This window comes from Geotrypetes seraphini, chromosome 1 (assembly GCF_902459505.1).
Source record: "Geotrypetes seraphini chromosome 1, aGeoSer1.1, whole genome shotgun sequence".
Taxonomy (NCBI): Eukaryota; Metazoa; Chordata; class Amphibia; order Gymnophiona; family Dermophiidae; genus Geotrypetes; species Geotrypetes seraphini.
Genome location: NC_047084.1, coordinates 311,873,309 through 311,896,041, shown reverse-complemented (window position 1 = coordinate 311,896,041; position 22,733 = coordinate 311,873,309). Strand labels below are relative to the sequence as shown.

The 22,733-nt window shown below is 40.5% G+C and overlaps 1 protein-coding gene across 1 annotated transcript in view; it reads right to left on the bottom strand.

Moving 5' to 3' along the window:
• CFI (complement factor I) overlaps nucleotides 1-22,733 on the bottom strand; it is a 153,913-nt gene that overhangs the window by 31,953 nt on the left and 99,227 nt on the right. The window contains exon 11 of the mRNA XM_033956085.1: nucleotides 5,343-5,457. Coding sequence (XP_033811976.1) covers nucleotides 5,343-5,457 — 115 coding nt within the window. The remainder of the gene's footprint in view (nucleotides 1-5,342; nucleotides 5,458-22,733) is intronic.

Sequence of the window (22,733 nt, the reverse complement as noted above, 5' to 3'; positions counted from 1 at the left end):
ATTTCAAAATCGTATAAATAATTTTTTTTTTAAAGTACAGTATATGTGAGCTGTATTTTTTTCTTTTTCTTTTATGTACTTGAGCTTTGGCATGATGTTTATTTTCTGTATTTCTTTATGATTTCTGAAATGTTATGATATATGAAGAAATCTCGAAAAAAACAAACAAACCCCAAATGCATCCAGTGAGAAATAATTCTGTTTTAATTATCATTAGTATACAGAAAAAAGTCAGGAAATAACATTTACTTGGACAAAAGTGGTTGGCTAGAATTCTAGCACCAGAAGCATTGTTACCTTCCAAAACACACAAACAGAATGTATACTGTATGTTGTTGGAAAATGCACCTCCTGTCTTCATGAGTTTTAGGGCTCCTTTCACAAAGCTGCTTTAGCGGCTTTAGCGCGCGTGACTTTTCATCACGCACTAACCCCTGCGTTAAACAGAAAACTACCCCCTGCTCAAGAGGCAGTAGCAGCTAGCGCGGCCGGCAGTTTAGCGCGCGCTATTACGTGCGTTAAACCACTAATGTGCCCTTCATAAATGGAGCCCTTAGGGCTCCTATTACGAAGCCACGTTAGCGGCTTTAGCGCGCACGACTTTTCATCACGCGCTAGCTGGAAAACTACCACCTGCTCAAGAGGAGGCGGTAGCGGCTACTGTGGCTGGCGGTTTAGCGCACGCTATTACGCACGTTAAACCGCTAACGCGCCTTCGTAAAAGGAGCCCTTAGGCTTCTAATCTTAATAGAAATAGATTAATTTACAGAGGTCCCTGTGATTGATGATATCAGTTCTAAATACATCAGTTTTCCTAGAGTCACAGATACATTCCTTGAACACAATAACAACATTGTAATTATGGCATAGAGGGGAAATCCAATCTGAGATTCGCCAACTGGTTGAAACATAAAACACATTTATTTTGAGCCTTTCTAATGATATATAATTATGTATTTGTTTATTTTGAAATGAAAGAAATCACAATAGTCGCTTTATAATTTGGTGTCCATTGGTTTCTAATACTGCTTAGGTATTATATTTGGTAACCAAGTGGCCTCCAACGTGATAGCTTATCCATTCAAAGAACTTAGCCACCTTTGTGTAAACACCAGGGGATCCTTGGCTGCCCACAGTTTTCACACCCAGCTTACGATGCCCCATACATATGCCACATTGTGTGAATCATAGCAGATCAGAGGTCCTCCTGAATCACCTTTGCAGGAATCTATGGACCCATCATATGTACCTAAAGTAAGGAAAGAAGAAAACAAATATAATGCCAAGAAAGTGGTGGGTCTTTTGTTTCTTCATATTTTTGCAAACTAAATACATGTGAAGCCCCATTTTTTGCCTAGGAGTTTTGGGTAGAGATCAAGTTTCACTCTTCCCCATGTTTATTACTAACGATTCTGCTAAAGTTGGAGCCTTTTGTAAAATACACATCCTGTGGCAACATCCATTTCCCCACATAAAGAGAAAGGGAGAGAAATAAAAGGTCTCACGCACATATCTTACCATAACCCACTTACATTCTATGACAAGTCCTCCAAAATTCACCCAGTACCTACTGTACCCAGCTATACAAAGGGCCACTGAAAAGTTCTCAGCCCAACCAAGAAAATGAGGTGGAAGCCATTGAAACTTACAAATTATTCCACACTTTTTTGTTTCAATGAAATGAAAAGTGTCAAAAAAAAGGTGTGTGGAATAACTTGTAAGTTTCATGGCTCCACCTCCATTCTCTTCTTACTTGGGCTGAGAACTTTTCAACGGCCCCTTGTTTACCTCCCCAATATCCCTTATGCCTGCATGTGTCACCTATATGTCAGTATAGTGGTTTTTGGGCTCACACTTCCCCTCAAGTGTAAGAGTGGGATATGGCCTGGGCCCCCTACTCTGCATTCCACTGCACAAACCACCAGGCTACTCAGAGACTGCTTGCTGTTCTAATAGGACTAGCCATAACAGTCTGAAGCTGGTCAATACAGGCAAATATGTACCGTTTCATGTCCGCATCTTTGAGGGGTGGGGAGTCAATAAACCCTGGGGAAATAAGAGAGGGACCATCTGGTCAGTTTGGCCACCTTTTCTGGCACTTATTCATTATTGAAATAGGTCTAGCCTCAAACATTCGAGTTTTGCCCTGGATATTTTTTTTGCAGTGTTCTGTTTTGCAGAAAAAAACATTCAAATCATAAGTCCACCCTAATCCTGTCCCCAACAATGCCCCCATGAGATTTAGATGTACTTTGGACAAACAGCACAGAAACAGTCTAAAAAAATGTGGTTTTGAAAATGGCAAAATTGGATGTTTTAGCAAATAAAACATCCAAATTTTATTTATGCTATTTTGCGATTGTTTTTTCTGTTTTTGAAAATGAGCCAACACAATAACAAGTTAGTTTTTTCTTACCTGCACATTCCATCCCCTCCAAAAAACGACCTTCATAAGCCTTTAGAACAATTTGCCATTAAATAGATGTAGCACCACTTAAGGGAAATACTTGGTAAATCCTAAAAATAAAAGTAAAAAAATACATCATATCCTTATATAGTATGAGTAAATAAATGACCAACAACATAGTTTAAAAGATAGCTTGGTATACTTTAAATTATTTTCCAAAGCCCTATCATTTAGACCTTAGGGAAGATAAACACTTGAGGAGTAAATATTTGGTGGCATGGAGGGACATAATCGAACATGTTTCAATATCAATGCAGTGATTACAAGGGCTTATGGGCATGGGTCCCTCCTCTCCATGGATCCCTAACTCACCCCCAAGACGGCTTAAGACGCCTCTGTGCAGCACGACTAGGCTTTCCTATGCCAGGCTGCCAAGATGATGTTCTGGAGGCGCAATTTTCAAGTTGTGATTAACATTTTTATGGGGGTGGGGGTGGTGATCACTGGGGTAGTGTGTGGGAGGTCTGTATTATGTGTTTGCAGTGCTTATCTGGTCACTTTAGGTGGGTTTTACCATGTTTTAAATGGTCTAAGTCACAACGTCCAAGTTCTGTCGATCCTGTGCTGTATAACTTTCAGCTATACATGCAGTACGACTAAGTCTAAGCCTGCCCACGTCCTGCCCAAATCCCACCCTCGACACTCCTACTGACACGCCCCGTTTAGCTATGGCCTGTGAAGGCCTAGGTCGTTTATAAATACATCCAAAACCCGGTTTTATTATCGGCACTTGAAGTTTTTGACTGATGATCATCCAAGTGCCGACTTAGGCTGGTTTTTGGACATTTTTCTCTTTCGTCACATGTTTTAATTTTAAACTTTTAAGTTCAAAATCCTGTTTGCCCATCAGCACTTCAACGAGTATTTTAGCAACTGAATTAAAGGCACTTATTTGGTTAGCAGGTAGTGTCAAACAGGTAAGTGGAATATTCTGCAGTACCAACCAGATAGTGTCGCTGTATACTTCCTCTGATCGCCTTGGCACTACTCTGGACAGTGCAAGTTGGAGGTTATCAGATTAGTGCAATATTCAGACCCCTAACTGGATACCCCCCCCCCTTTTTAAAAAACTGTAGCATATTTTTTAGCGGCCAGCCACGGCAATAATATCTACAAAGTTCATAGAATTCCTATGAACATTGGCGCTGTTATTGCAACAGCTGGCGCTAAAAACTGCACTACGGATTTTGTAAAAGAGAGGGTAAGTTAGGATGCAAAAAAGGTAAATTGTAATTTTATCTTTTAGTTGTTCAGTTTTCCATCTGAATGTTGCTGTTCAGCACCAAGTCGCAGGCCACAAGTACCTGGTAGAAACCCAAATAGTAGCAACTTTCCATGCTATCTATCCTAGAGCAAGCAGTGGCTTCCCCCTTATCTGTCTTGTGTGTAGATATTCAGTGCTGGCATTTATCTGGGGACCAGCAGTGAATACTTGGGCAGTTAATGGCCTGCCAGAAGTTACTCAGGTGCCACCAATAGAGCTATCAGTTAACTTAGGCCTGCCTCTTTGCCACTAGTATCTGGTTTCTGGTGGCGATAGTGATGGTTTACCCACTTTGGCAAGCACTATGGGCTTAATATCAGCCCTTGCCCCTACATCATAACCCCCACCCCTCAATACCCTTTTCCTGCATGGATAAATTTGACTGTTCTACATTTAAAATAGTCAACTTTATCCATAGAATCACTAGATATTTAAAACATAAAAAGCATTTTTTGTGGCCAGAGATACTTTTAAATATCAGCTTATGAATGCAGAACAATTATCCTATGCAATAATTATTCATATTTCAATGAACATAGTTTAAGAGGCCTTTTTCATTTTAAAAACATAATAACAGCCACACTGGGTCATACCAATGGTTCATCTAGCCCAGTCTCCTGTTTCCAACAGTGGCCAATACCTGAGCGAAACCCAATTACTAGCAACATTCCATGTAACAGATCCTGTGGCTTCTCCCATGTCTGTCTCAATAGCAGAATATGAACTTTTCCTCCAGGAACTTATCCAAACCTTTCTTAAACCCAGCTGCATTAACTGCTCTAAACCACATTCTCTGGCAGTGAGTTCCAGAGCTTAACTATTCTTTGAGTAAAAAATATTTCCTCCTATTTGTTTTAAAAGTATTTCTATGTAATTTCATTGACTGTCCCTGGCTTTGGTACTTTTTGAAAGAGTAAAAAATAGATTCACTCTTACCCATTCTATACCTCTGAGGACCTCAATCATATCACTTCTTAAACTAAAATAGACGTTTCCAAATTATGGCCTGTCTTATTTGAAAATTAGGGTTACTACTTTGTTTTGTTTTTACACTCTTGAATTTCTGTGCAAGGAATTTTGGGACTTCCAAGCTTAACAAGGAATCAAAGAAGTCAAGACATATAACAAATGATAAATCACCAGCGTGAATACTGTGAACCTGTGTTAAAAATGTCGGTGTAAAGAACTCTCATGAACTGCACATCATACAAGTACATATGGCTGAAGCATAACTGTATAAATATCTGCAGTCATACTCCAGTCATACATTTGCAAAGTAGGCTTGATATACTCTACAGCTCTAATTCTTCTTAATAACACTTTTCCTTTTTTTCCATTTCTCTGTTATCTTCTATTCCCCCTTCTGCCTTTTGCTCAAAGGACAAATAATGCAGCCTTTTTTTAAGTGAACAGACTTGTCATTTTATAATTATGAAAGGAATACCTTCTGCCCGCCCCAACCAGAAACCTTGCATCTCTCTCCCACTTTAAATTGATATCTGACCAAGGAATACAGGCAGGCATTAGATTATTTCCAGACTGCATGCACAGCTCTTCATTGTAGATGTTTTCCACTTCAAGCAAAGCAATGTCATTCAGGTACGTGTTAGCCTCATAGTTTTCATGGACTATCACTCTTTTTACAGGAAAGGAATCCACTTTTTCTTGGTAATTTCTCCGGTTCAGCACACCAACCAATATGCGATATTGATGAGACTGAGTAGCTCTGTAAAAATGTACAGTGCATAAGTAATCATTGGGATATAAGAAATGATGCATTTTTTTTTTTTTAGACCAACCATCCTCTAATAAACGGAAAAATGCAGAAGCAAGCTGGTCACATTTATATTACTTAGGGCTCCTTTTACTAAGGTGCGCTAGCGTTTTTAGCGCACGCAGGAAATTACTGCGCGCTACACTTCTAGAACTAACATTAAGGTCTAGCACATGCGGCAATGTAGCACGCGCGCTATTCCGCGCGTTAAAGCCCTAGCGCACCTTAGTAAAAGGAGCTCTTAGAACTGTACCATATATATATGTTACAGTATTGAAAATTTATTATGGGGGACAAAAATATTGTTAAAAAAATACTCCTTCAAATAATCAGTCATAGACCAAACATTGTCTAATAATTGGAAAAAATGCAGAAGTGAGCTGGTCACCTTTATATTACTTAGAACTGTACTGTATATATATATTACAGTATTGAAAATTATATGGAGGGAAAAAAACACCTCAAGCGCTCGCAGCTACTTGTTATTAGAACTTGTCTTGACAAGTTTAGCTGAATGCGAGCTATCATTGGCCTGAAAAACCCCCCTTTTTATATATATTTAGTACTTAAATACTTTTTATTCAATAAATTATTTTTTCTCATAATTTTTTTTTTCAATAAATTATTCTTTCTTTTAGTGTTTGTCTGAACCTCTAAAGCACCATATGTTATTTCTGCTTAAATAGCCAAAGCCTCCTACTTTTCTAAATTAATGAGTTCCACTACCTACTGTTCTCATCTACCCAAATTCACCAAAAAGCTAGAATACAGAAGCCCATACCCAATAGCCATACTAAGATCAGCTGGTTCCTTTAACTGGACTACATACAATTCCCCATCATTCTTTCTCTGATTCTTCATCATAAGAGGGCCAACATCTTGCATGCTCGACTCCTGGCTGAAGATCCAGTATTGAAGGGACTCCTACCATTCATTCTATCCATAATTCAAGATATCTTATCATTAGGTGTAGTTACTTCAGATTAGAAAAAGGCAATCATTACCCCTGTTTTTTATAAGTCTCTGGTTTCCATTAACCAAATAATTATTGACTGGTTTCAAAATCTCAATTTTCTCTAGAAAATAGCTTGAAAAGATTTGTCATCTAACTACTCACTACCCATATCGAACAATCACTAATCCTTCATCCAAGCTAAGCCAGCTTCCCCACATTGCACAGCATGGAAACTGTTATTACCACTCTTTTGAGCAACCTACATGCCACTCTTGATGTAAATAAAATGACTCTGCTGGTGTCACTACTATCAGCTGCCTTGGATCTGGTGGACCACTATCTACTCCTATCTTGTTTGGCTGAAATTGGAATCTCAGGCTCAGTATGGTCCTGGTTTTCGTCTTTCTTATCTGTAAGGTTTACTTCTCTCTCCTATACTCTTTAAACATTTCATTAGCCCATTAGCAATGCTCATTAGTCCTTTAATGTCAAATTTTCATCTGTGCAGATGACATTTTGATGGTTTACCCTTGTCAACCTGATTTTGTTCCCCTATAGTCCTGTCTTTCTGCTATTTCAACATGGTTGTCCAACCATTGGCTTGTGCTTAACCCAAAAAAACCCAGTAGAATGCCAGATCACTGGGCTTCTATGCTAACCCTCCCTAGTCCCGATATAGTTTGACTGGTCAATATAGATAGTTCCTTCTTTTTGCTACCTGAGGGTCATAACTGGATTCTTAACTTTTCAGGAGCATATCTCACACATTGTCCAATGGGGTTTCTACTCACTGCACCAATTACATTTACTATGCTCATTTCCGAATTCAATTCATTTCACACCCTCATACATACTCTCATCATCTCTATATTAGACTATTATAATCCTAATCCTATTTATGCAGGAATAACTACAATTCAACTGAAACATTTACAGACCCTACAAAACATGGTCCTGCACCTATTTCCTGCCATTCCTTTACCGGTCCTATTTGTCTTGTAAGTTATGTATTTACTATATGAGATTTTTAATTTCCCTGTATACTGTTTATAAACTGTATTAAAGATTGTGCATCGCCTTGAATACATGATTAGGTGAAGAATCAAATTTTTTTAAAAACTTGAAACTTCATAAATGTTTTTGGATAAGCTAACCCTGCTGTTTCTGCAATCTACATTGGCTACGTGTTCAGCAAGCCCCTCTCTCTTCAAATTCTGTTCTTAGTTTATAAATCATTCCAACACTGGGTCGGCCCCTGTATCTATCCAGGCTAGTCATTCCATTACAACCACATCACGTCAAATATAGGTCCATCGATGCAAAACCAACTAGTAGCTTCCAGTTCACGCCAGGCTCATTACTGAGGTTCTGGGTTCAAAACCATGCTGCTCCTTATGATTCTGGGCAAGTCACTTAATCCCCTCAATTGCCCCAGGTACATTAGATAGATTGTGAGCCCATTGGGACAGACAGGGAAAAAATGCTTGAGTATTCTGAATTATTTCATGTACTGTTCTGAACTGCCTTGGGAGAATGGTATAGAAAATTGAATGAATGAATAAAATAAATAAATAAATGAGGGGGCGCTAGCGTGCACTGCAGAAATGGCAGCTTAAGATATTAGCTCCAGTGGGAAATACTTAAGACTCAAGATTCGCTGACTTCACCTTAGCTTTGCAGTTGACTTCTATCTCTGCTGGTGTATGATCAATATGGGCAGCAAATAAATCTGGAAAAAGGAAAAAATTGGAGTCGATTTCACCACAAAAATCAATGGTTGGGGAAGCCTGAAGAGGAGAATTGAGAGTCCATGCAGGAGATTGTGGCAGTTCACGAAACAGGACATGGAAGATATTAAAAATGAATTACAGTCAATGAAAACTGAACTAGCCATGTTTTGCTCCAGAATGGACATTGCTGAACAGAAGTTGATGTTAATGATGAAAATCATAAAAGCAGTGCAAAGGCAAATAAAGAAACTTAATATACTGGAACAAGAGCTTGAGGATGCGAATAATAGATTTCGCAGAAATAATGTTCGCATATTAGGTAATAACAGAAGGTTGGGAAGGACGCAACACTATTGCCTTCCTCACTGAGATGCTGCCCAAAATATTGGAATTTTGAATTAAACGTGATTGTGGAGATCGATCGAGTACACAGAGTGCCCACTCATAAACTCGATCTGAACTCCAAATATCCAAGACCGAGTCGTGGCATGGCTGTGTACATTATTCACAGGTAATGGATATAATGCAACAGGCTAGACTGAAATCACCTGTGAAATTTGAGGGTACATGATCCTATTTGTGCTTGACCTCAGTAAGCAGACCGCAAAAAAGAAGAAAACAGCTTCTTGACTACCATCTCAAATTGAAGCAAATTGGCACGAACTACGGCATGATCTACCCGGCCAGACTACAAGTAACATACAACAATTCTACAAAGAATTAATCAGTCCCCAAGATCAAGAGCTGACTTCCTTGAGCAAGTTTCTCCTAGTTGAATAGGATAACACCTGAGATCGGCGAAGATCCTGTGATGTAGTCTTTAAACTGTTCTCTTTACTGTGTAGATGCCGACATTAATTGGTCTCTTCCTTTGACTTCTCTGATCATGAATGCCATTAAGGTAGTTGCTGTTGTCTTTGATAGAGAAAAATGCTACATTCACAAATCACTGGCTAAGGTGGTTTTGATGAATTATCTCCTGTTGGTAGCAATTTTGAGTTGTCTCTGCAGGATGTCTATCTCACTAGCCGCTTGTATTAACTGCAATATTCAGTTGTCTGCTTTTCATTTCCAAATGGTTTTATGCTTGTTCAAGCTTTTCTTTTACCAGGAAGCAACTAAAATTACATTGCATTATAATGTGTTCTATTATATCACTGCATACTATATACTGACAGTACTGTTGTAAACTTGTTTGCCACACTTCAATATGGCTTTATCCTTTCTTTCTCTTAACATAAAAGGCATGCACAACCCTATTAAAATAGAAAAAGATTTTAGACTATATATCCAGATTTAATTCTGATATTACTTTTCGGCAGGAAACACCACTCTGAAGTTGAATCCTAAAAATTAACCACTAACTGGTCACTACTGGTCATTTTCTCACCTGTGATGAACAAGAAAAAATGGAATAGCAATACTTATTAGAAATAGACCAGACATGAAAAATAATTGATCAATGTATAGATACAGAGGGCAGATGGACCTTGACTATACTTAATATTAATGGAAAATCACTGGCCTGTAGGCGTGCCTGTAGGTGTGGTGGTCCCTCAGTTTCCAGCAGAGCTAAGAAGTCACTTGTCAATGGTCGTTGATATTTTATCACTGCCTTCCCGCTCATGCAGCTTTTTTTCTGACTTTTCTGTCAGCTTTCATTTTTTTTTTTCTTTTCCTTTCAGTTTAAAAAAAAAAATTTTTTTTATTTTTTCTCTTTCGCGGTCCGGCGGAGCCTGTTCCACGCTTCAAGCCTCGACTTTTGATTTTTCCGAGGCTATTTTTCCATCCATGTCCCGTCCACAAATGGGTTTTAAAAAGTGCATAACGGTGTGCTCGCCCTATTTCTCTTACTGACCCGCATTGCCGGTGTCTCCAATGTTTGGGGCCAGCCCACAGGGCTGATTCATGCAACCGTTGTTCTTCCCTTCAAAAGAGGATCCTCATGATTCATCAAATTCAACAGCGTTTATTTTTCAGGTCCGGTATGGAGGGAGATTCGGCACTGGTCTCCGGCGTCAGAATCCACACCGAAGTCGATGCCACATCACGTGACGTTGCTGGAATCCACCTCGGTGTTGCAGTCAGTGGGTAAGCTGGCTAAGAAGCCATTCCCCCACCCCTTCGGGTCCTCAGGACACTTCAGCAGTGAGGCAAAGTCCTGCAGACTTCGAGGCGCCCTAAGAAACACTTGGCTCCGATTGAGGTGAGTGCCTCGACATCGGCCTCCTCATCTCGGAGCGCAGTGCGGCACCAAACGTACCGGCGAAAAAGCCAGCGGTACATGGTGCAGACTCTTAAGCAGCAAATACAAGAAGTGCTGCGAGTCGAACTAAGGGAGCAGTTGCAAATCTTACCCCCTGTCATGGCGACACTGGCTCCTCCGGTGCCGGTCCGGTCTGAGCCTTTGCTATCATCATTGACCCTTGCAGCACTGGTGCGGTCTGAACCTTTATTGTCGACATCGACTCTTGTGGAACCGGTGTCTACTGCCCTCATATAAATGACCCTTCTTTGATAAAGTAGCTGATACTATTAACCTTCATATTGACATGCTGATTATAATAGGTGGGGATTTTAACCTGACAGAGGACCCACAACTAGAAAGAAAATCATCGGTACATTACAGGAAGTCAAGATCCTGGTACAAACTATATGACCCATGGCGTCTGATTCACCATGATGAACATAATATTGGTTTTTCTCATCTCCCCACATGTCATATACTAGAATAGATTACTTTCTTATTAGTTCTACGCTAACAGAATCCATTTCAGACACAAATATGCACGTGATCACGGTATCTGACCATGCTAAAGTAACTATGAGTATTTCTGGATATTGCAATCCTTCCCAACAAAAGCACTGGCAGTTCAATATCTCTTCATTACAGGAAGAAGGTTTCAATGAATGTATCAAAAAAGCCATTGATGAATATTTCCTATTTAACAAAGCAGAAGACACAAACTGCTCCACATGCTGGGATGCCTTTAAGGCATATATGAGGGGAGTGGCTATATCATTTCTCTGCCTCTCCCCCAAAAAGCTAAAATGAAAGCTTTAACTGATCTTGAATTCAAAATTAAATGCTTAGAGAATACGCACATGGATGGACCAACTATCTCAGGACACTACCAGAAAACTACATGCTCTTTGATATGAGTATAATATATTATTAAGTAAAATAGCTAGCCATCAGGTCTTCTTACATAATTCTAACTACTACACGGACAACAATAAATGTGGTCATCAATTGGCTTCAGTACTTAAAGTGGAAAACTGGAAAAAACTCGGGTTGCAGCAATAGTTGATGATGCAGGTACTGTACTTGTACAGACTCCAGACATTCATACAACAATTCCATGAGTATTACCAAGTGCTGTATGCTTCTAAATTGGATACTAATAACAATCCAACCAATGTTCTGGGGGTCCTGGGCCCGATTCAATTTAACATTATTCATAAGAGATATGACGCAAGGACTTAGAGGAAGGGTATCACTGTTCGCCGACGACGCCAAACTTTGCAACATAGTAGGCAAAAGCTATATTACCTGATAATATGACACACGACCTACTGTTGCTGGAACAATGGTCAACTACTTGGCAGCTAGGCTTCAATGCTAAAAAATGCAAGATAATGCACCTGGGTAAGAGAAACCCGCGTAGAACTTATGTACTAAATGGTGAGACCTTGGTTAGGACCACGGCGGAACGCAACCTAGGGGTGATCATTAGTGAGGACATGAAGGTTGCCAATCAAGTGGAGAAGGCTTCCTCCAGGGCAAGACAAATGATGGGGTGTATCCGCAGAGGTTTCGTCAGCAGGAGACCTGAAGTCATGATGCCGTTGTACAGAGCCATGGTGAGGCCTCACTTGGAGTACTGTGTTCAGTTTTGGAGACCACACTACCGAAAGGACGTGCTGAGGATCGAGTCGGTTCAGCGAACGGCCACCAGGATGGTCTTGGGGCTCAAGGATCTCACGTATGAAGAAAGATTTTAAAAAATTGCGGCTGTACTCACTTGAGGAAAGAAGAGAACGGGGAGATATGATTGAAACCTGCGAAGCACCGGGACACGGACCACAGTTGATGATAATACAAGACGTGGATGACCCGTTTCAGAATTTTGAGTTCACTCCTGGGGACGTCTACAACGAACTGGCAAGGCTAAAGGTAAACAAGGCCATGGGACCGGACAATTTACACCCAAGAGTGCTCAGAGAATTGAGAGATGTCCTGGCAGAACCGTTGGCGGTGCTCTTCAATCTCTCACTAAGTACGGGGAAAGTTCCGTTGGACTGGAAAACAGCCAACGTCGTTCCTCTACATAAAAAGGGTTGCAAGGCTGAGGCTGCGAACTATAGACCGGTAAGCCCTCACCTCAATAGTGTGCAAACTCATGGAAACACTAATTAAGTACAAATTAGATACGATCCTGAACGAGGGTAATCTCCGGGATCCCAGCCAACATGGATTCACCAAGGGTAGGTTCATGCCAGTCCAATTTAATAAGCTTCTTTGACTGGGTAACAAGAAGACTAGACTCAGGAGAGTCCTTGGACGTCGTGTACCTGGACTTCAGCAAAGCGTTTGACAGCGTCCCACACCGCAGGGCTGCTGAACAAGATGAAATCTATGGGATTAGGAGAGACTCTAACTGCATGGGTTAAAGATTGGCTTAGTGGCAGATTTCTCCATGTAATACAAAGGTGCCGCTTTCCATCTGAGCTAGTCACTGAGCAAAGCAGGTGTTTAAGCAATTAAGGAGAAGGCAGATTGGATACATGGGAATACTGGTTTTCTTTTTTCATACATGTTAGCCTTCCATTACTGCCGATCATCGTGCTGGGTAAGTTCTTGAGCTGTGGAAGTTCAGACTTCCGGTTGACGTTCAGACAAGATGGCAGCGTGAACGGTGAGCTCCCACTTCCTTCACAGAAAATCGAAGACCGTCCTTTTCAAACGTTTATTTCTATTGCCAGATACTCTTAATTTGTATATCCTTGCCCCTTCTACGATAAATGGCTACCAAGAAGGCCTAATGCAGATTCCCTACCTGCCAGCAAAAGACTTAAATCAGCGCCGCCTTTACCGGAGAAATCAGGTGGTAAAGATGACCACGAGGCTGACGAGGATCCCATATTAAACCGAACTATGGAGTCTCAAAACGATGATGAAAACTCACATCAATATATCTAAGATATGAGAGTTGAGCTTGAATCTATACACTCTCAAATCGCTACCTTCCATAACAATCACTTTGAACCACTTACGCTCCGTCTTTTCTACTGTGGAAAAAAGAAATGCCGGCCTGTTCGTGACAATTCGGCTGCCATACATAAGCTAATATATGGCGATATATGGCAATATATGGCGAATCGCAGCCGACAGTGCAACTTAAGGATACTTGGCATGCCGAAAGGAGCCAAGGGAAGTGATACCTTATCCTTTATGGTCTTCATGGCTGCTGAAATTTCTCGATCTTGAGTTTTCTCCCTTACTTGAACTGGAACGTGCTCACCGTTCCCCTTCTAAACCGGTACACGGAAACAAACATCCTAGGCCCATCGTCGTCAAAGTTCTACGGTTCCAGCAAGCCTTGCAGATCTTAACGGCTGCTAAGGGGAAGACCTCTATGCTGCATCTGGGGCCGCAAAATTATCATCATTCCTGACTTGGCGCCTTCAACAGCAGCGAAACGAAAGGCTTTTTTGGCTCTACGCCAAGATCTCAAAGACCTGGGCACTCAGTATAGACTGTTTTACTCAGCGAGGTTCCGTGTAACCTTTTGTAATCAAACAGATACTTACTCTGACCCTGAACTTCTCCGTAAATGGATCCATCAAGTCAAAATGGGGTGACAACTTAGCGACCTTTTTCTGAGATCCTTCCTGTAAAATGTGCCTCCGATCCATCGGCAGACGGTTACTCTCCTTAATTTTAATGCGAGGTTAATCAATTTATGCCTCCTTATTTTTTCTTTCTTGCTCCCTTTTTGTGTTTTTGCGTTAATTCCAACAAGATGGCGGCCCAGTTAGGTCATCTTCAGTGCTGTCTCCCTTATCCTACTTTTGTTTTTGTTTTATTTTGCTTTATTGATCTTCTTTTGAATTTCTTTTTTTGCTGGTTTTTATTTCTGTCTCTATTACTTTCATTTGAGACCTCCAGTCTCATTTATATTTGTTTCTTTTTAAGCTCACTTCACCAATTTCCAGTTTGACAGTTGCTCCAGTCCAACAGCTGAGGGAGCCGTTACCTGCTGCTTGTCTGATTCTGTGGTAGCGGTTGAAAAGTTGCAGGATTGTGTCCTGATTTTTTTTGTGGTGGATGAGTGAGATCTGGCTTCTGGCTCCTTGTGTCTGTGTGCAGACTACGGCGTGCTTCCGTTTCACGGCGTTTGAGGATGTGCCAATGGGGAGGAAGACGGCGAGTCGGAACAGGCTCGCAGGTGGTGCTGTTGACGAGAGGGCGGCCTCAGTGGGATTCACATCATATGCAGCTGAGGAAGCAATTGCCCTTGCCTTGGATGTCACCTTGTTTCTTCGGAGGAATCCCGAGATTCCAGATGACAGCCATCGGATCTGAAATTGATAGCAGTTGATCGTTTCAGGCAGCTGATACACAGAGTTGATGGCGGCGGTTGTTCAGCAGTTTCAGCGATCTCCAGATCCTTGCAGCTTGCCTGCTTGTGGTTTTGCTGTACTTCTGATCTAAATGACAAGTCTGCATAGCCTTCAATCCAATTTGACTAGCCTGCATTTTGGCATTACTTTGACTCGGAGTCAACTGTTAAGACTGCTTTTAGGCACTAATTATAACATCCTGTGAAACCTTAGTGCTGAATTATGATGAGGGGTCTGAGTTTCATACTTCAGGCCTTAAGGACTAGTTTTTTTTCTTTGGCATGTAATCTTATGATCATCTAACATCAGATCCTAATGCTTTTTGGAATATATTTTTTTATTTTTTTTTATTTATTCTTATTTTTTATCTCTATTTTTTATTTATTTTACTTATTATTTTTTTAATTCTAACTTTACTTATTTATTCAATACTTGTTGGAATATTCATATCTATCTCTACCTCTACCTCTATCTTTATATTTTATATCTTTATACTATTCATAAATTGTTTTCTCAGGTACTTTAGCTAGATTGTGAGCCTTCGGGACAGTAAGGGAACTTCCAAGTACCTATCTTTATTTATTTTATTTTATCTTTAATGTATCATTTTTGTAAACCGCTTAGAACCTCACGGTATAGTGGTATATAAGAATTAAATTAAATTAAAAAAAATTAAATTAAATTAAATTAATTGAGCTCACCTTGGCCATTTTTATTATCAACTTATTTTTTGGTTTTCGGACCTAAAAATGTATTCAGTATGTGATTAACTTATTACCGTATTTGCCGGCGTATAAGACGACTTTTCAGTACCTTAAAATCCTCCCCAAAGTCGGGGGGTCGTCTTATACGCCGGGTACTGTTTACATGCCCTAACATCTCCTTCCTTACCTCCTTACGGTGCTTACGGTACTAGTAAACCTGCCGGGACATCAGCGGGGCCATGGCGGGACATCAGTGTGACAAGGGTGCCAGCTCCTTCATCCTGCGCAGCGGGAAGCAGCGGCGCTCTGGCCCCACCCCTTTTCTCTTTACTACGTCTCTCGCACATGCGGCCGTGTGTGGAGTCTAGCCCTTAAGGAAGTTGCGGGGGCGAGCAGGAGGCGTGCCGCTGTGTATGGCTGTGTAGGGCTGGCACTCCTGTCCCATTGATGTCCTGCAATTTTACAGTTTACATTAAAGGCAGTGTGTAATAAAATACATAGTGCAACTATAGTACTGATAAAGTACCGTATGGTATGGTACTATCCATATATGGATAAGGGTGGACCAGACTGCTGCTAGTGAGATGGAGACAGGGAGGGCACCAATCAAATCAGGTTTATATACAGCCAACCACAGTACGGTACTTCACCATTGTACAGTACAGTATAGAAAATGTCCAGCAGTCAAACCCCTATCAACTCTATTATGGCCCCAGCAAAAAGAAAGAAATATGAAGCAAGTTTTAAACTTAAAGTTGTAAACTTTGCCATGGAACATAATAATTGTGCTGCTGCAAGACATTATGGAGTAACTGAAAAGATGGTTCGGGACTGGAAATCAAATGAAAAAGCATTGAAGAGTATGCCCAGGGGTAAGTGTGCATTAAGAAGAGGCACCGCACACTGGCCAGAACTTGAGAAACATGTGGCAGACATGGTGAATGAGCATCGCCAAAACGGTAATGTAGTGACACGAAACAAAATACGATTGTTTGCACTTCAGTGGGCCAAATCTAACCCAGATCACAGCAACAATTTTAAGGCCACTATATCCTGGTGTAGTAGATTCATGGCAAGGCATAATATGGTACTAAGGCAGAAGACAAAAAATTGCCCAAAAATTACCTGCAGATCTGGATAACAAAGTGGAGAGTTTCCATCGCTACATAATAAAACTGCGCACTAAACATGGCTACGCATTAAGTAGTATTGGAAATATGGATGAAACTCCAATGAATTTTGATATGATTGGAAATAAAACTGTCCATCAAAAAGGTGAAAAAACTATTTTGATTAAAACAACAGGACATGAGAAGTCCAGTTTTACAGTGGTACTAGCATGCACAGCTGATGGCAACAAACTGAAACCAATGATTATTTTTAAAAGGAAAACAATGCCAAAACTCAAGTTCCCTGCTGGTTGTTTTGTACATGTGAATGAAAAAGGCTGGATGGATGAAGAGGGTGTAAAACTATGGCTGGATAATGTATGGAGCAGACGACCAGGTGGTCTAATTGCAAAACGAAGTCTACTTGTGTGGGATATGTTCAGGGCTCATTTAACTCCCACCACCAAGGAAAGGCTTGCAAGACTAAAGACAGATGTGGCAGTTATTCCTGCAGGATTGACATCATTGGTTCAGCCACTGGATGTGTGCCTAAACAAGCCGTTTAAAGATCGCATTCGAGAACAGTGGAATGAATGGATGGTTAGCGGCGAAAAGTCTTACACAAAAGGAGGAAACATGCGTGCTCCACAGTTGAACGTTTTGTGCCAATTTGTCATAAAAGCCTGGAATGACATTGATGCACAAACAGTAATCAAGTCTTTCAAGAAGTGTGGCATATCAAATTCATTAGATGGTATGGAGGACGACTACTTGTGGAACGATGAAGAGGAAGCTGAGGCCACACCATCTGATACGGAATTACCAGATCCATATGATGACTGCCTTGCAACTGTACCACAAGATGTCATTGATTAACTTTTAGAATCAGATGACGAACAGGAGGCTTTTGAAGGCTTTTAAAGGGAAACTGTCATGCCAGCAAACTTGCTAGGGACTTGCCCGGCACTTGCTCTCTCCCTCTATGTGTTATCTTCCTTCTATCATTGACAGTTTCAGTTTGGTTAACAGTTTAGAAAACAAATAGCATGGCAGCTCCCATGGGTTTATTGTTCTATTCAGCTTTAGTGAATTAAGTTTAATGTTTACCGTACATGTTTGATGATATACAGCCTTGTAACAGTTTTCCTGCTAAGTACCTGCATGTCATAAACATTTGAATTAAAATTGTTGAAATAAATTCTGATGTTCTTTTAAGTTTTATTTGTTGTGCAGAAGGTGTGCGGAAGAAGGGGTAGTCTTATACGGCGAGTATATAACAAACTCTATATTTTAACTGTAAAAGTTGGGGGGTCGTCTTATACGCCCAGTCGTCTTATACGCCGGCAAATACGGTATATTTTACCCTATCCCCCTTGTTCTATACTCCCTCCTGATCTCCTGTACTGACATGCTTGTTTAGATACCTTGCTGTTTTCCTGCATATTAATCAAACTCCGATATTGGTTGACTCTTAAAGATGTACTGCCTTTGATTATTTTTTTTTCTTTATAATATCAATATTGGTTTTATGCTATTTTTTGTTTTTGCATTGTTGTCACTTTCTTCTATCAAATATAGACTACTCCGCATTTCACAATGATTAGGTACCTTTAATGACTTTCCTACATCTTATCTCTTGTTTTTTCTAGCCCACAGATTAACTGCTATACGTGCTCTCTGCTAAATTATGTTTTTTTCATAACTATTACACCTCTAATGCCTTATTTTTTCTAGCTCACAGATTATTATCTGATATATTTTATTTTTTTTTTAGCTCCCGTAGGGGTTTAGTACTGGCACTCTTTTTAATTCTAATGTGAAGTTAACTTATGCCTCTTTATCTCTTCCTTTTTTTTAACTTTTTGTGATTTTGTTTTGTTTGGGATCAACTTGGCTACCTTTTTTTTTTATCAATTTGTTCTTTTTTGGAACTAAATTTCTTCAGCATAGGTTTAACTTATTATATTTTATTCTATCCCCCTTGATTGTGATCTATATTCTCTTATGATTTCCTCTACTAACATACTTGTTCAGATACCTTTCCAAATACCAGCATATTAATTAAGCTCCATTAAACTGGGCTCTATGCTTTTATCAGTTGTGAACATCTATGCACCTAACATTGACATGCCCTCCTTCATGACATCTCTACGAGAAACTTTTTTAGAGGTTTCTGACCATCCTCTCTTAATTGGTGGTGATTTTAATCTTCCACTTGATACCCTCAGAGATAGACAATCCCTTTCTTTGTTCCGTATCCCTAAAATATGGACTGAACTTCATCATGTTATCCAAGATTTGGGCCTTTGTGACCCTTGGAGACTCTTTCATCCAGAGAAGCGCTCCTTTACTTTCTACTCTGCCCCTCATCGCTCTTACTCCAGAATTGACTTCTTCCTTATCTCGAAGTCCCTGCTTCCTTTGATTGGTGCATCTTTCATACATCCCATTATTCTTTCGGATCATGCTTCTATTGGTCTACATGTTGAATTACACAAATACATCTTAGACGTCATTGGAGGTTGAATACTTCCCTTCTCTCTGATACTGCCTTTCTAGACAAAATTTGTTGCTTCATTTCTGACTTTTTTCTGGATAACATGGAATCTGTACCTTCATACAACACTGTTTGGGAGGCTTTTAAAGCGAGTCTCAGAGGAGAAATTCTTAGTTACATGGTATGGAAAAAGAAAACCGATTCCTCTAGATTAACTGCATTGGAAACAGAAATTTCTTTATTAGAAGCGCAACAGATTAAAACCAATGCTTCACATTTATCCTCAGATTTAATACAAAAAAAAAGTTGAATATAATCTTTTATCACGCACTAAAGCTCAACAGGACTTTCTGATCTCCAAGTCTGGTACATATGTATCCGCCAAATATCGCAGGCATTCCTGTCGGGTCTCTGCAAATCAAAACACTGGCCTATGCCGATGATTTACTCATTTTCCTATCTAACCCTGCATCTTCTATTCCTATTTTACTTCAAACAGTTTCCAAATTCTCGAATGGCTCTGGATATTGCATTAATTGGGATAAATCGGAAATTATGCCCTTAAATGATAGCACATCAATTTCAGACTGTGGATCTACCACTTTTCACTGGGCACATTCATCTCTGAAATATCTTGGAATCCTTTTTCACCAAGATAGAGATGTTATGATGTCTCTTAATCTATCAGAACACAAACAACCAGAAATTAGTCAGCAAGTTGAGGTATTACAAACCAAATTGACCACAGATACATCTATGGCTCCCCTTTTTGCCCAGAATTTGCCTGACATGCAACAATCTTTGGAACAGTATTGGGGCAAAATTAAACAGGGCAAGATTAAAAAATTCCATAGGGATGCCAATGATTATGCTTCTGGTCAAATTTATAAATGGATGAACACACAGAATTCTACTCATGCTTCAATTCCTTCAACTTACATTCCAGAGGACAGCTCATCTTTGAGTGATTCCAGTGGTAGAAGCTCTCGATCTGGTTCCTCTCATTTTTTAGGCTGGGGCAACAGAGCTGGCCCCCGAAGACGTGGCCGAGGCCGTCGCGGCCAGATCGATCGCAATCAGATAGTAGGATTTCAGCAGCCTCAGACGCGTTTCCAAGCAACCATGAATCAGCAGTAGTTAACATTTCTGGTGTAACATTAACCCCCGCTCAGATTCAAGTGTTGGATATGGGGCTTTCTTTTGTTGCCCCTTTTGATCACTTCACCACTTGTAGGGACATTGCCAGATTCATAAGGACCCTTCAAATTAGAGTATTTTTTGCTGATAAGGAACCCATCAGAGATGATTCACTCTTTCATGCCAAATCTCAGTAGGTTTCTCCCGGGACTATGGACCCTCATATTAGGGTTTTTCGGGATTTGGTGTTAAGGGATATTGCCCATCTTAATATGTCCCGTCATGCCGGCAAGTTCTCTAATTTGACACGGTCCTAACATTCTGCCCTCAATACCCTCCGTACTGATTCCAACCTTGTCATCAAACCTGCTGACAAGGGAGGGGCAGTTGTGGTTCAATCTAAAGCCCAGTATCTCACTCAAATTCAATCTCATATATCAAACATTGAGTGATACACTAAACTTAACCAGGATCCTTCTGCTCAATTGCAAGCCACTATTTTACAGATGGTGAGCTCTGTCCGTGAGTACAACATTATTACCAAGGGTGAGGCAAAATTTTTGACCCAGACTCCCAGCCATACTCCATCTTTTTACACTGTTCCAAAGATACACAAAACCCTTGTGAATCCTCCAGGAAAACCGATTGTTTCTCTCAGGGGCACTATTTTAGAACCCCTGTCCAAAATGGTGGAGTTTTTCTTGAAACCTCAAGTAGCCAAGGCTAAGTCTTTTGTCTTGGATACCACTCACTTTCTCAATCTTATTGAACCTTTGATTGTTTCTCAGTCTGACATTAATTACCATGGATCTTGAGGCTTTGTATAGCAACATTCCTCAAGTGGAAGCACTGGGTATTGTAGACACCACTTTATCAAATTTACCTGATGATACTTGGATTACCAAATCTTTTTTGATGGCTCTATCTACCCTGGTACTACAGCACAATTTTTTCGAGGTTCAGGGTGATTTTTACCTCCAAACTCATGGGGTTGCGATGGGCACAGCGATGGCCCCCAGTGTAGCAAATTTGTATGTTACGGATTTCGAGGAGAAGCATCTGTACCCCTCTGTCTGGATGCCTAGCATTGCAATCTGGCTATGCTATATAGATGATGTTTTTCTCATCTGGACTGATACATCTGCAAAATTTTATGAGTTCTTACAGTGGATTAACTCCTTAAACATTCATTTGAAATTTTCTGCTACTGTAGATGCTTCTTCTGTTACTTACCTTGACACTGTAGTAACTAAATCCATTTGCAAATTGGCGACTACTGTTTTCAGGAAGTCAACTGACCGTATCACCTGAGCAACCTCCTCACTCCAGTGACTCTGGGTTCTAGGTATGGTTTATGTGTTTTAACACTCTTTCTATTAGCAGTTGGCAGCACACTCAAACCAAACGTACTTACTGAGACATCATACAACATGTGATTCCTCATGGGTCATCTACATCATTTGTCCCTGCCATCTGATTTACATGGGCCATACTAGCAGAAAAATTAGGATCAGACTTACAGAGCATAAGAGCAGTCTCAATACCAACACCTTGTCTGCTCCTCTGGTCCTGCACTGCCTGGATAAGCACCACGGATTTGATGACTTGCACTGGTTTGTTCTCGAACAGATTGATAAGAACTACAAAGGTGATAAAACGGCTCGGATTCAGTTAAGAGAACAGTTTTGGATCTTTCATTTGCGGGCGGTTCATCCTGATGGACTTAATGACTGATGGACTTAATGAGTGGAATACTATTTTATAGATCACTCCCCCTTTTTCCTGCCATTGGCTCTCCTGGACTTGGCGTATTTCCTGCTTGGCCTTAAAACCCGGTGTGTGTTGCTCTTCGGTAGCTCTGCTCTCCCTTCAGCCAGCTTGTAACTTCAATCTCCACGTTCTTACCTTCAGCTCTCAATCCCGATGGGTTACTGATGAAGGGGACACTTTGTCGCCGAAACCAGGCTTGGTTGAACACAGCCCGAACAACTAGGCTTTGAATCTGTTCATTTTTCGGACTTTACGACATTGGAAGGATATTGTGGATTTTCTTATTCAAGCTAAGTCATTTTTACTTTTTGCGTGGAGTTGGCTGGGGGGGATTCTGTGTTTCACTAATTATTCACTGCATTTTGGTTATTATTTCATTTTAGTTGAGTTGGGTGATATCCAGTGATGGTGTGCAGGTGGTGGCTTTGTGCCCCTACCTTAGAGTGTTAAGCGTTGGAGGTTCTCTTCCCCTCGCTAATCCCTCACACTGAGAATATCCCGTTCACTTATTATTATTATTGTTTTTTGACTTTGTTTCATTTACATCTAGTGCTTACCTAGAGAGTGCATTCACCTCGCTCTCCCAGCACGGCCCCAATACCACTCTTAGAACCTATTGACTATACTGCCTGCTTGTTGCCTCCTCTTAATCTATCAGCCATAACTGCTAAAGTTGTTGCTTTACTGTGACGTTGGTCC